The sequence below is a fragment of the Podarcis muralis genome, chromosome 3 (genome assembly GCF_964188315.1).
Source record: "Podarcis muralis chromosome 3, rPodMur119.hap1.1, whole genome shotgun sequence".
In the NCBI taxonomy this organism is placed as follows: Eukaryota; Metazoa; Chordata; class Lepidosauria; order Squamata; family Lacertidae; genus Podarcis; species Podarcis muralis.
The window spans coordinates 19,170,535-19,183,488 of NC_135657.1; the positions used below are offsets into that span (position 1 = coordinate 19,170,535).

Below are 12,954 nucleotides of genomic sequence, written 5' to 3' on the forward strand. Positions count from 1 at the left end.
GTGCCCCTGGCTATGACGTGTGATCTGACGGTGAGTTTGGGTTGGCCCAATGCGAAAAGCGTGAGGATCCATGAGGATCCGTGCTTCAAAACCACGTCTTTGGGCCATGCCGTTGCCAGATAACCGTGGATCTGAGTTTTCTGTGGTGCAGACTGTGCCCCTGGACATGATGTTTGATATGACAGTGAATTTGGGGTGCCCTAATGCAAAAAGCGTTAGGATCCGTGAGGATCCGACCTTCAAAACCACGTTTTTGGGCCACGGTATGGCCAGGAAGCCGTGGATACGTGATTTTTGTGGTGGATGCTGTGCCCCTGGCCATGATGTTTGATCTGATGGTGACTTTGGGCTGATCTAGTGCAAAAATAATGAGGATCCATGAGGATCCGTGCTTCGAAACCACGTTTTTGGTCCATGGCGTTGCCAGATAACCGTGGATCCGAGTTTTTTGTTGTGTAGGCTGTGCCCCTGGACATGATGTGTGATATGACAGTGAATTTGGGGTGGCCCAATGCAAAAAGCGTGAGGATCCATGAGGATCCGTGCTTCAAAACCACGTCTTTGGGCCATGCCGTTGCCAGATAACCGTGGATCTGAGTTTTCTGTGGTGCAGGTTGTGCTCCTGGACATGATGTTTGATATGACAGTGAATTTGGGGTACCCTAATGCAAAAAGCGTTAGGATCCGTGCAGATCCGACCTTCAAAACCACGTTTTTGGGCCATGGTATGGCCAGGAAGCCATGGATCCATGATTTTTGTGGTGGGTGCTGTGCCCCTGGACATGATGTGTGATTTGACAGTGAATTTGGGGTGGCCCAATGCAAAAAGCGTTAGGATCCGTGAGGATCCGACGTTCAAAACCACGTTTTTGGGCCACGGTATGGCCAGGAAGCCGTGGATACGTGATTTTTGTGGTGGATGCTGTGCCCCTGGCCATGATGTTTGATCTGATGGTGACTTTGGGCTGATCTAGTGCAAAAATAATGAGGATCCATGAGGATCCGTGCTTCGAAACCACGTTTTTGGTCCATGGCGTTGCCAGATAACCGTGGATCCGAGTTTTTTGTTGTGTAGGCTGTGCCCCTGGACATGATGTGTGATTTGACAGTGAATCTGGGGTGGCCCAATGCAAAAAGCGTGAGGATCCATGAGGATCCGTACTTCAAAACCACGTTTCTGGGCCATGGAGTGGCCAGGAAGCCGTGGATCCGAGTTTTTTGTGGTGTAAGCTGTGCCCCTGGACATGATGAGTGATTTGACAGTGAGTTTGGGTTGGCCCAATGCAAAAAGCGTTAGGATCCGTGCGGATCCGACCTTCAAAACCACGTTTTTGGGCCATGCCGTTGCCAGATGACCGTGGATCTGAGTTTTCTGTGGTGCAGGCTGTGCCCCTGGACATGATGTGTGATTTGACAGTGAATTTGGGTTGGCCCAATGCAAAAAGCGTGAGGATCCGTGAGGATCCGTGTTTCAAAACCATGTTTTTGGGCCATGGAGTGGCCAGGAAGCCGTGGATCCGAGTTTTTTGTGGTGTAAGCTGTGCTCCTGGCTATGATGTGTGATTTGACAGTGTGTTTGGGGTGGCCCAATGCAAAAAGCGTGAGGATCCATGAGGATCCGTGCTTCGGAACCACGTTTTTGGGCCATGAAGTGGCCAGGAAGCCGTGGATCCGAGTTTTTTGTGGTGTAAGCTGTGCCCCTGGACATGATGTGTGATTTGACGGTGAGTTTGGGTTGGCCCAATGCAAAAAGCGTGAGGATCCATGAGGATCCGTGCTTCGGAACCACGTTTTTGGGCCATGAAGTGGCCAGGAAGCCGTGGATCCGAGTTTTTTGTGGTGCAGGCTGTGCCCCTGGGAATGATGTGTGATTTGACGGTGAGTTTGGGTTGGCCCAATGCAAAAAGCGTGAGGATCCATGAGGATCCGTGCTTTGGAACCACGTTTTTGGGCCATGGAATGGCCAGGAAGCCGTGGATCCGAGTTTTTTGTGGTGTAAGCTGTGCCCCTGGACATGATGTGTGATTTGACGGTGAGTTTGGGCTGATCTAGTGCAAAAATCATAAGGATTCATGAGGATCCGTGCTTCGGAACCACGTTTTTGGGCCAGGGCGTGGCCAGGCAGGTGTGGATCCGAGTTTTTTGTGTTGTAGGCTGTGCCCCTTACTATGATATGTGATTTGACGGTGAGTTTGGGTTGGCCCGATGCAGAAAGCGTGTGGATCCATGAAGATCCGTTCTTGAAAACCACGTTTTTGGGCCACGGTTTCGCCAGGAAGCCGTGGATGCGTGATTTCTGTGGTGGGTGTTGTGCCCCTGGACATTATTTGTAATTTGAAAGTGAGTTTGGGCTGATCTAGTGCAAAAATCATGAGGATCCATGAGGATCCGTGTTTTTTAACCATGTTTTTGCGCCCCTGCACCCCCCCGAAACAGTGGATGCGTGATTTTTTTGATGCTTTCTACAGAGTAAGACATGGTCTACAGTATCATGGTGGTTTTATTTAATTTGAATGAAAAAATCATATGAATTCACGAGGATCCGTGTAGATCCGCCTTTTACCTTTTTCCGTTGATTATTAAGTAATGGTCTGAACGGAAATAAAAGCAGAGGGAAAGACTTCTTCCGTTGTAACATTTATGGGACATTGCAAATGGATGCGCAAGCCTATGTCGGCAAGATACAAAGTAATGGAAAGAAGAAAATGTTGGAATAGCTTGATTATAAATCACCTGATGGGCGAGGTTATCACAGGTGCAAGGCCAAATGAGCCAGTTGCTGTGGTAATGGCTCTGAGCTGTAGCTATATCACGGTGATTAATGTATGTCAGCTAGTTTTAGTTGGCCTTAGTACAGTAAGCCCGCAACTTACACACATTTAACTTGTGCGCATTTACATATTTGGCCATTTTTTTAAAAAAAGAGGGCGGAAAGGGGGCACAAAGGACTTTGGCAGCCCCACCCATCAATGAACCCAGTGTGTTTTGACTATGTGATTTTGGCTTTAGGAGCAATCCCCAGAACATGACCCCTGCGTAAGGTGTGGGCCTATTCTACTGCGGTTGAAGCCTTGGAATTAGAGCAACAGAGATGTTCTGTATCTATATATATCTGTAGCTGAAAAACCTGCAGGCTAAAACTTCCTGTTCTGTGTATAACTTTCTCCAGCACTGTTTGCTGTGTCTGTTACTTATGCAGCAGTAAAAGATATAGCGACTTTTACTGTGAGCATGATCTAAATCCACACTTCCATTGTATATGTGTCTTATCTCAGATTCCTAACAGAACACTTCATTTTTATGGTTAGAATCATTTACAGGAGCTGGAAAATCAAGATTAAGAAAAAGATAGGTTAATCTATGGGAGGAAAAGTGTTAAATGTTATCTTGGGTGGGGTATAAAACAATTAAAAAATGTTCTACACCTCACAAGAAGGAAATATAATTTCAAATGTTACCAAATTTGAAAATACATACTATCTTTTTATAATGACAAAGCCAAACGCTTCCACAAACAATCAAATGGCAGTATTGTACTTCCCATTTAAACTATTGTCATTGGACAATAGCCAGAGTCTTGTGAACATATTTCCTCTCACCCCAATCTTCTTCAGAGGGTCCTTCAGCATTTGGGAGCAGATTTTAGGGGCAGGTGAAGGGGTGAGGGAGAGTTGTTTTTGCCATTGGTGCCCATTTTGCTGGTGGATGGACACAGTAGGATTTTACCCAATGATTTTAGCTACATGGTATTTGCTTCAGTTTCTATACGTCCCATCTGTGTGGTTTGTTTCAAAACCAGCACATTAAAAAACCCAAAGATTTAAATGTATAAAATGACAATAATTAGAAACATTGTCAACCGTCACGGAGGTTTTCCCAAAGGTTTTGGTTAGTATTATATCTGGTTATTATGTCCCCTCTTAAACCCCTGTAAGTACATTCATATTGTTTATACATCTCTGGACTGATAAATTTCGCATTTGAATGTTTATTGTTTTCTAGCCCCTCTATGGTGAGAGACTTTGTCTTATAGTCTGTATTGCAGAGATGTAATATTTCCTCCCTTTATCTAGTTTAAATAAAATAAGAAATAAAAAATGAAATGTAAGAAAGTCATGGTTCATTAACTCTTAGAAGCAAATATTGGGCTTTTCTTCTTCTTTCCAGTTCATATTCAAAGTCAGTTTCTTTTTTTTTTGGTCATGTTACCAGTTAGTGCAGGGATATTTCAAAACATGTCACCTTAGCGCCGCAGCTTCCAGCTTGTCCTTTGCATTTGAAACTGTCTAATCTTACAACCTTAGCACCAAAGTTCACATGACAGGAGGCAGGCTCATAAAGCACATGTGAGTGTTTCTCATTGTGTGATGATTTGGTTGATGCAAGCGGTTTGTTGTACCTACTGGTTTCTTGAAACTGATGGGAGAAAACTAATGTTCTTGTGACACATGGATTTAGGGAAGTTCTGCTGCTTTAAATGTGTTGATAGACTAATTTGCAGTCCTGTGAAATTGAGGATTTTAAAAAAATGTTTTGAAATGTGAGCCCTGGCAGACTTGCTTGGAAATAGAGTGTGAGCAAATTCAGAAGTAAAATAATTCTGTTTGGAATGAGTGCATCCGTTGCACTGCTGTCAACAAGAACACCACTAGGTCCACAAACTAGGTTTGTGTCACTTTCCAGTGATAACACAGCTAAGGATGAGCCGGGCTTCAATTCCTGAGAGAGATAGTATAAAAAACATTTTCCTGTATTTTTTGCGCTGTATTTCAGGCCACCATGCAAGAAAGGAAAGGACTGTAATTCCCACAGCGTTTCCATCATAAAGGGGATGAAGTCTTGTTTATCTTGGAGAGCTGTGCTGAAGACCATTACCAGTGAAGGGGCATCTCTTGAAGGCAGGCAGAGATTGTTTTTAGTGGGGGCTGGTGCTGGTCAGTTTGAATCCCAAGGTCTCCTTTCCAAACCTGGCAAAGTCCAGCAGAGTTGCCCCATAGAGCAATGTATTCTGATCAGTTGTTTAAATTTGGCTAGAAGACGTTTGGTACAGTATTACTTTTAGTCCAGGAATAAGTTCCATGCTGGTTTCAGTAAGAGGTTGGCACTGAGTGGAACCCACTGATGATGCGGCATGGGTGGAATGCTGAGTGATGGAAGCGCAGTCTTGGAGCCAGGCTGTTCCAGATGACAAGAAGTCTGCCAAGCCTCCAGCACAGAAGTATTATTAATTGGTGTTAGCTTAGCAGATGTAAGAAAATACTGGTCGGACGACGTCCGCAAGGTCATGTTAAGTGAGAGAGAGAGAGAGAAATACAAACACCAGAAGGAAATATGCAGTGCATGATGGAAAGTGGAATCATTGAAGGCATTATTGAAGGAGGCAGGTTTGCTCTTTAGTTGTTGGATATTGGAGGATCCAGGGCTGGGGGTGCTGGTAGCAATAATGTCTAGCCCAGAATGAAAGTTGTCATTGTGCTTGGAAGACAGTTACTTTTAAACTGTGCAGCTGCTTTCTCTTTTTGTTCCTAGTTGCAGGACCGCTGATTTCTTTTCACTGTGCAAAGTCTGTCTCTCTTCCATTGCTGTCAGCACTTGAGTATGCAGTACAGCTGACAGATTGCAAAGCATGGCTCACAAGGAGGAGAAGTTGCATGTAAGGCATGCATGACTAAGTCTCTGTTCTTACCAGTAGGAGCTAGACTGTCCCGTCTCCCATCAGTGGGTAACAGATCACAGATGACTTGAACATGCTGTAAAAAGTAATAATGCTTTTTTCTTGTCCTGCCTCTGCTTGCAATGTGTGGCTTTAGGAAGGATGAGTGAAGGCGATCTATTGTCATGACTTCCCACAATGAGTTCTGGAAATTGTAGTTTTTGAGAGAACTAAGAATTCTGCTAGAAAACTCCCCCATCTATGGTTCCCCAAGGGGAAGGAATGATTGTTTAACACTGAAGTGTAGATATGATTTTTCTCCTCCTCCATCTAAGAGGATTAGAGAAAGGAACACACACATTTTTCTGACCTTTGCAAAGCTCTAGTTCTGCTCAGTTTTATTTGAACTGTGAGAAAGAAGAGACTTTGGGGGGAGAGTGGTTTGTGCTTTTCCTTTTGCTCTGCGCAACAAAAGTATAAGATGGAATTTCAGAGAGGGCTGCCTCCCATTTCTTCTTAAGAGATCGCAATGTGTGCCCACATACAGAAGAGGATCCACCTCTGGATGAAACTATAAACCAGGATTGGAAGTTTCTAATTGCTGCATGGTGGGGGCTTTGGTGAGGGAGAGCAGGGGAGGCACAAGAGCTTGGGCAAGGAGAATGAAGCTCTTCAGAAATCGGTTTTATTGTTTTATCTTTTTATAAACTGCATTGAGGTGTTCTTTAAGTCAAGCAGCTTATACATTTTAAGAAATAAAGTATTGTGCATGATTTTATGTTGTGAACCAACCACCCTGTGGTCTTTAGGTGGGCAGTATACAAATTTTATAAATAAATAAATAGTTCACCTTGATCCTGTCAGATAAAGAACAGGGATGCTGTTTTTCATGGACTGGAGAGAAGATTTTCCTAGTGTGAAGATTGCTCAGATCTCCTCTTTTTAGATCTGACATCTGCTCATCTTTTGTTTCTATAAACGAGTTTCCTGGTTTTACTTTAAAAACCACAGCAACTCTCACTGAATTTTAGGTGGCCCATGTTTATTAGCAAATGTGTTTTCTTGTGGAGAAGAGTGTTTTCTTGTTAATTCTAGCAGCGGAGGCTCTTAATAAAAGTGAAGCATCTATAGTATAGTCCTTGGCTGCCTGATTCACAGCATATAAAGGTAAAGGTAAAGGTACCCCTGCCCGTACGGGCCAGTCTTGACAGACTCTAGGGTTGTGCGCCCATCTCACTCAAGAGGCCGGGGGCCAGCGCTGTCCGGAGACACTTCCGGGTCACATGGCCAGCGTGACATCGCTGCTCTGGCGAGCCAGAGCCGCACACAGAAACGGCGTTTACCTTCCCGCTAGAAAGCGGTCCCTATTTATCTACTTGCACCTGGGAGTGCTTTCGAACTGCTAGGTTGGCAGGTGCTGGGACCGAACAACGGGAGCGCACCCCGCCGCGGGGATTCGAACTGCCGACCTTTCGATCGGCAAGCCCTAGGCGCTGAGGCAAGCCCTAGGCGCTGAGGCTTTTGCCCACAGTGCCACCCGCGTCCCACAGCATATAGTTCCCTCCTATTAGAAGAGAACAAATCTCAAAGTGGTTTACAACACATTACAACATCCGATAAAACAATCCAGAATTCAAGCTTCAAATAAAATAGTCCAGGTCCTTCTCTAAGTGATATTTTGCTTTTCCCAGTCACCAACCTAGCACCCAGAAATCTCCGTGTGGTCACAATTGGACCTGCACCAGTCACAAAACGCACCTGGCACCTGACTAGTTTTGAACACTGAATGAAAACCATGTTCGCTGCCTGCATGCTTGCAATGTAATAATGCATGATACATCAGGAGTCCTTCAGGGTCATGTTAGCTTTTCAGTGAACAAGGATAGGAACCCTTGGCTTGGAGCACAATGTTTCTAAATGTGTATTAAGTGTCATTCACTTGTATGGGAGAAGTCAATGACACTGAGAAGTCTGTCTGGCATGGAGTTTATGACGGGGTCCCCACAGGTACAAGGAGTCATATTTGATGTTATGCATTTTGCACCAGACCAACTTTTTTACTTAAAACCATTTGGTGCCTCTAGTTATGGCACTATGGGGCACCTAGCCTGGCTATCTCTCGGGAGCCTAACCTCTTCCCTTCGCTGTTCACAGATATATCTTCCATCATGGTGGGCGAGAGGAGAAATGGAAATCTGCTGGTGCATCTTGGGCCCAAACTGCAGGCCTATCCCGAGGAGCTAATCCGGCAGCGCCGTGGCCACGATGGCCACACCGAATACTTGATTCGCTGGAGCATCCTTAGCTTGGATGACAGCCTAGGAAACAGCGCCAATGCTGCTTCCTCCGAGAGCAAAACGGAGAATATTCTGATGTGGATGTCGGCAGAGGAGGTTTATGCCAACTGCCCCACTCTGCTGGGCAAGAGGAAACCTGAGGGGCAGCGGGTAAAGGAGGAAAAAGCACCTAGCACATACCCATCTGACGTCACTCTGGATGAGGCCTCGCTGCTTGAGATGAAGGCTGATGTCAGGAACCTGGTGCAGCGGGCTGCTCGGCAAATGGCCAGGACTACAGGCCCAGAGTCCTCCATCCTAAACACCATCCATGTGCTCAGTGCCTATGCCAGTATTGGCTCGTTGACGGGTGTCTTCAAAGAGACAGGTGCTCTGGATCTGCTGATGAAGATGCTGTGTAATGAGGAGAAGCAGATTCGCCGAAGTGCTGGGAAGATGCTGAGGGCCCTGGCTTCCCATGATGCAGGTGAGATTTCCCGGTCTGAAATCCTAGGGTGACCTCCAGGCTTAGAATTTTAGAGTTGGAAGGGACCTCAAGGGACATCTAGTCCAGCCCCCTGCAATGCAGGAATTCTCTGTTGATAGTCCCTAGAATGCTTTGAGAAACTGGAAAATGATAATGATTCATGTGGATGGAGTACCTGGTGGGATTGGGTGGCTGAATCTGCTCAAGGCTTCTGCCTCTTGCATTTGATGGTGGTATTGTTATTCAGATAAGAAGAAGCAACCTTGCATCTGAAAATGTGGTCTTGTTCATTAGGGCTGAGTAGAGTTTTGATTCCAAGCACAGTCAAAGTTTGGTAAGTCTGAACCTGCTCCAGAGACACTGCAATCACTGTTCTTTTACGTAGCATTTTAAATTGCCGAGGCTTTCTGTGTTCCTCATGGTGTTAGATTGCAAGACAGATAAAGTGTGGTTTTCTAGTTGTCTTGGGAGAACCAAGTTCTTAAGAACTTCTAAAGAAACTTTCATTTTATATTTGATGATGATTCCAGGGCTAAGTGAATAATTACAGCTCCCTTGCTGGAACTACGTTTAGTCAGACCTCTCAGACTTTTCTCTGTGGGTTTTAATAGGGTTATCCTGTATTTCTTGAATTTAGACAAATAGGTTTCCCCTGAGTCTTTCCTCATTGCTGCAGCAATGTTCATCTGTCACATTCTCACACTAAGCATGGTTTATCTTTTTCCTTGGAGTTCTCTAGAGGAAAGGAAAAGGGATATAGCTTGCCTTGAGACCTTGGCTATCTTGATTTTTAATTATTTCTAGGATACTTTTAACCTTGATGTTTTAAGTATTCAGTCTGTAGTTCCCTGCTACTGTAATGTTTCTTACTAGACTAGACAGGACTGTATCCATTAGCTGTTTAAATGGAGGTCCGCTCACACAACAGGACTTCCCCTTCCTCTGCTCTCCCCGTGCCCTCAAAATCCACATGAGGAGGGGGCATGGGATGGGCTGCAGAGGAGAGAAGGGGAAATTCCATTGTACAGGTGGAAATCTTAAGTGTGGAATGGCAGCTTTGGATACAGACTTCATTGTGAGTCATGGGGATATTTCTCTTACCCATGAAGTGAAACATCATTATAATTAATATTCTTATTTTTAATTCAGCTCACTGGACTGAAGTTAGTCAAGTTTGGTCCCACTTCAAGCAAACAAAAGTTCGGTGTCTTCTTTGGGAGACAGTTCAAGTTCATGTGCAAACATTTAAAAATTCACCCCATGGAGGATTGCCCCTGCGTTTAGACCAGGAAATGCTTTCTGATGCTGGGTCTCAGCCTCAGGGTGTGGGGATTTTTTTAAAAAAAACAACAACCTCTTTTTCGTGGTCATTTGTCAGGTCATTTGTGGTTCCTGCATTGCAAAGGGTTGGTTACCTCCCAACTCTACAATTCTGTGATGTGGATTTTTATAGTTGTAAAATGATTAAAATCTTTATCCAGTATCCTGATCTTAATGATGGATAGTAAGCATGTTACACAGCAGGAATGGGGAATCTTTTTGCCTCCATGGGCCAAATCCACATTGGGATTGACCTTGTGTGCTAAAAATTTAACAAGTGGATGGGCCTACCCACCGGTCAATCTCCTGACACCACAGTGACATCAGCTGATTTGGTGCTGTCGAGCTCCAAAGCTGGGACTTCAAAGCAGGCTGCAGGCAGCAAGGAGCTGGAAGATTGAAAAAACAACAACAGTAAAACTTTTTTATAGCAGCTGTATCAAAGCAGGTCTCTTGTTTCAGAGGGGTTTTCAATGCAAAACCCCTTCCTGGTCCAGTTTGCATTAAAACTGCTCCGAAAACAAAGGCAAAAAGCTCCGTGCAAGGTGCTCTGAAGTCCTGACTTAGGGACTTCAAAGCATAGCCAAACTGAGCAACCAAGCTGCATTGCGTTAAATAGTTTGTATCAGTTAACTGGAGTAATGAGACATTGAAAAACCCATTAGGACAGTAATTGAGAACAAGCACAAAATAGCAGTCTTCTCTAGAGAAGAAGAATAAATAACATTAAAATGCAGGCCTTCCTCTTGTTTCTTTGATTAACAAACCAGGTGAATGCTGTTGACTTCAGCTGAGTTTCTGAGAGTGGCCATGGGCAGGTGAAGAGAGAGTTAGACTTTGATCCAGGAGATTGGAGTTAAAATTCCACCTCAGCCTTGGACTTGCTGTGTGGCATTAGAAAAATAACAACTTCAGTTTTCCATCTCAGAACTTTAGTTTTCCATTTGAATTCTCCGCCCCAGCAAATACAGGCTGACCCCTATAAAGGTTTGTTGTTGTTTAGTCGTTTAGTCGTGTCCGACTCTTCGTGACCCCATGGACCAGAGCACGCCAGGCACCTCTGTCCTCCACTACCTCCCGCAGTTTGGTCAAACTCATGCTGGTAACCTCGAAAACACTATCCAACCATCTCGTCCTCTGTCGCCCCCTTCTCCTTGTGCCCTCCATCTTTCCCAGCATCAGTGTCTTCTCCAGGGAGTCTTCTCTTCTCATGAGGTGGCCAAAGTACTGGAGCCTCAGCTTCACGATCTGTCCTTCCAGTGAGCACTCAGGTCTGATTTCCTTAAGAATGGATGCATTTGATCTTCTTGCCGTCCATGGGACTCTCAAGAGTCTTCTCCAGCACCATAATTCAAAAGCATCAATTCTTCGGCGATCAGCCTTCTTTATGGTCCAGCTCTCACTGCCATACATCACTACTGGGAAGACCATGGCTTTAACTATACGGACCTTTGTTGGCAAGGTGACATCTCTACTTCTCAAGATGCTGTCTAGGCCTGTCATTGCCCTTCTCCCAAGAAGCAGGCGTCTTTTAATTTCGTGGCTGCTGTCACCATCTGCAGTGATCATGGAGCCCAAGAAAGTAAAATCTCTCACTGCCTCCATTTCTTCCCCTTCTATTTGCCAGGAGGTGATGGGACCAGTGGCCATGATCTTCGTTTTTTTGATGTTGAGCTTCAGACCATATTTTGCGCTCTCCTCTTTCACCCTCATTAAAAGGTTCTTTAATTCCTCCTCACTTTCTGCCATCAAGGTTGTGTCATCTGCATATCTGAGGTTGTTGATATTTCTTCCGGCAATCTTAATTCCAGCTTGGGATTCATCCAGCCCAGCCTTTCGCATGATGTATTCTGCATATAAATTAAATAAGCAGGGAGACAAAATACAGCCTTGTCGTACTCCTTTCCCAATTTTGAACCAATCAGTTGTTCCATATCCAGTTCTAACTGTAGCTTCTTGTCCCACATAGAGATTTCTCAGGAGACAGATGAGGTGATCAGGCACTCCCATTTCTTTAAGAACTTGCCATAGTTTGCTGTGGTCAACACAGTCAAAGGCTTTTGCATAGTCAATGAAGCAGAAGTAGATGTCTTTCTGGAACTCTCTAGCTTTCTCCATAATCCAGCGCATGTTTGCAATTTGGTCTCTGGTTCCTCTGCCTCTTCTAAATCCAGCTTGCACTTCTGGGAGTTCTCGATCCACATACTGCTTGAGCCTTCCTTGTAGAATTTTAAGCATAACCTTGCTAGCGTGTGAAATGAGTGCAATTGTGCGGTAGTTGGAGCATTCTTTGGCACTGCCCTTCTTTGGGATTGGGATGTAAACTGATCTTCTCCAATCTTCTGGCCACTGCTGAGTTTTCCAAATTTGCTGGCATATTGAGTGTAGTACCTTAACAGCATCATCTTTTAAAATTTTAAATAGTTCAGCTGGAATACCATCACTTCCACTGGCCTTGTTATTTGCAGTGCTTTCTAAGGCCCATTTGACTTCACTTTCCAGGATGTCTGGCTCAAGGTCAGCAACCATACTACCTGGGGTGTACGAGGCATCCATTTCTTTCTGGTATAGTTCCTCTGTGTATTCTTGCCACCTCTTCTTGATGTCTTCTGCTTCTGTTAGGTCCTTACCACTTTTGTCTTTTATTATGGTAATCTTTGTACGAAATGTTCCTTTCATATCTCCAATTTTCTTGAACAGATCTCTGGTTCTTCCCATTCTGTTGTTTTCTTCTATTTGTTTGCATTGCTCATTTAAGAAGGCCTTCTTGTCTCTCCTTGCTGTTCTTTGGAAATCTGCATTCAATTTCCTGTATCTTTCACTATCTCCCTCACATTTTGCTTGCCTTCTCTCCTCCGCTATTTGTAAGGCCTCGTTGGACAGCCACTTTGCTTTCTTGCATTTCCTTTTCGTTGGGATGGTTTTCGTTGCTGCCTCCTGTACAATGTTACGAGCCTCCATCCATAGTTCTTCAGGCACTCTGTCCACCAAATCTAAATCCTTAAACCTGTTCGTCACTTCCACTGTGTATTCATAAGGGATTTGACTTAGATTGTATCTTACCGGCCCAGTGGTTTTTCCTACTTTCTTCAGTTTAAGCTTGAATTTTGCTATAAGAAGCTGGTGATCTGAGCCACAGTCAGCTCCAGGTCTTGTTTTTGCTGACTGTATAGAGCTTCTCCATCTTTGGCTGCAGAGAATATAATCAATCTGATTTC

At 44.6% G+C, this 12,954-nt stretch overlaps 1 protein-coding gene across 3 annotated transcripts in view; it reads left to right on the forward strand.

The window, feature by feature from the left end:
- Positions 1–12,954, forward strand: part of LOC114594765 (cullin-9-like) — a 66,616-nt gene that overhangs the window by 6,931 nt on the left and 46,731 nt on the right. For all 3 annotated transcript variants that reach the window (XM_028724863.2, XM_077925516.1, XM_077925517.1), the window contains exon 2: positions 7,808–8,416. In XM_028724863.2, the coding sequence (XP_028580696.2) occupies positions 7,822–8,416 (595 nt within the window). In that variant the 5' untranslated portion in view covers positions 7,808–7,821. The remainder of the gene's footprint in view (positions 1–7,807; positions 8,417–12,954) is intronic.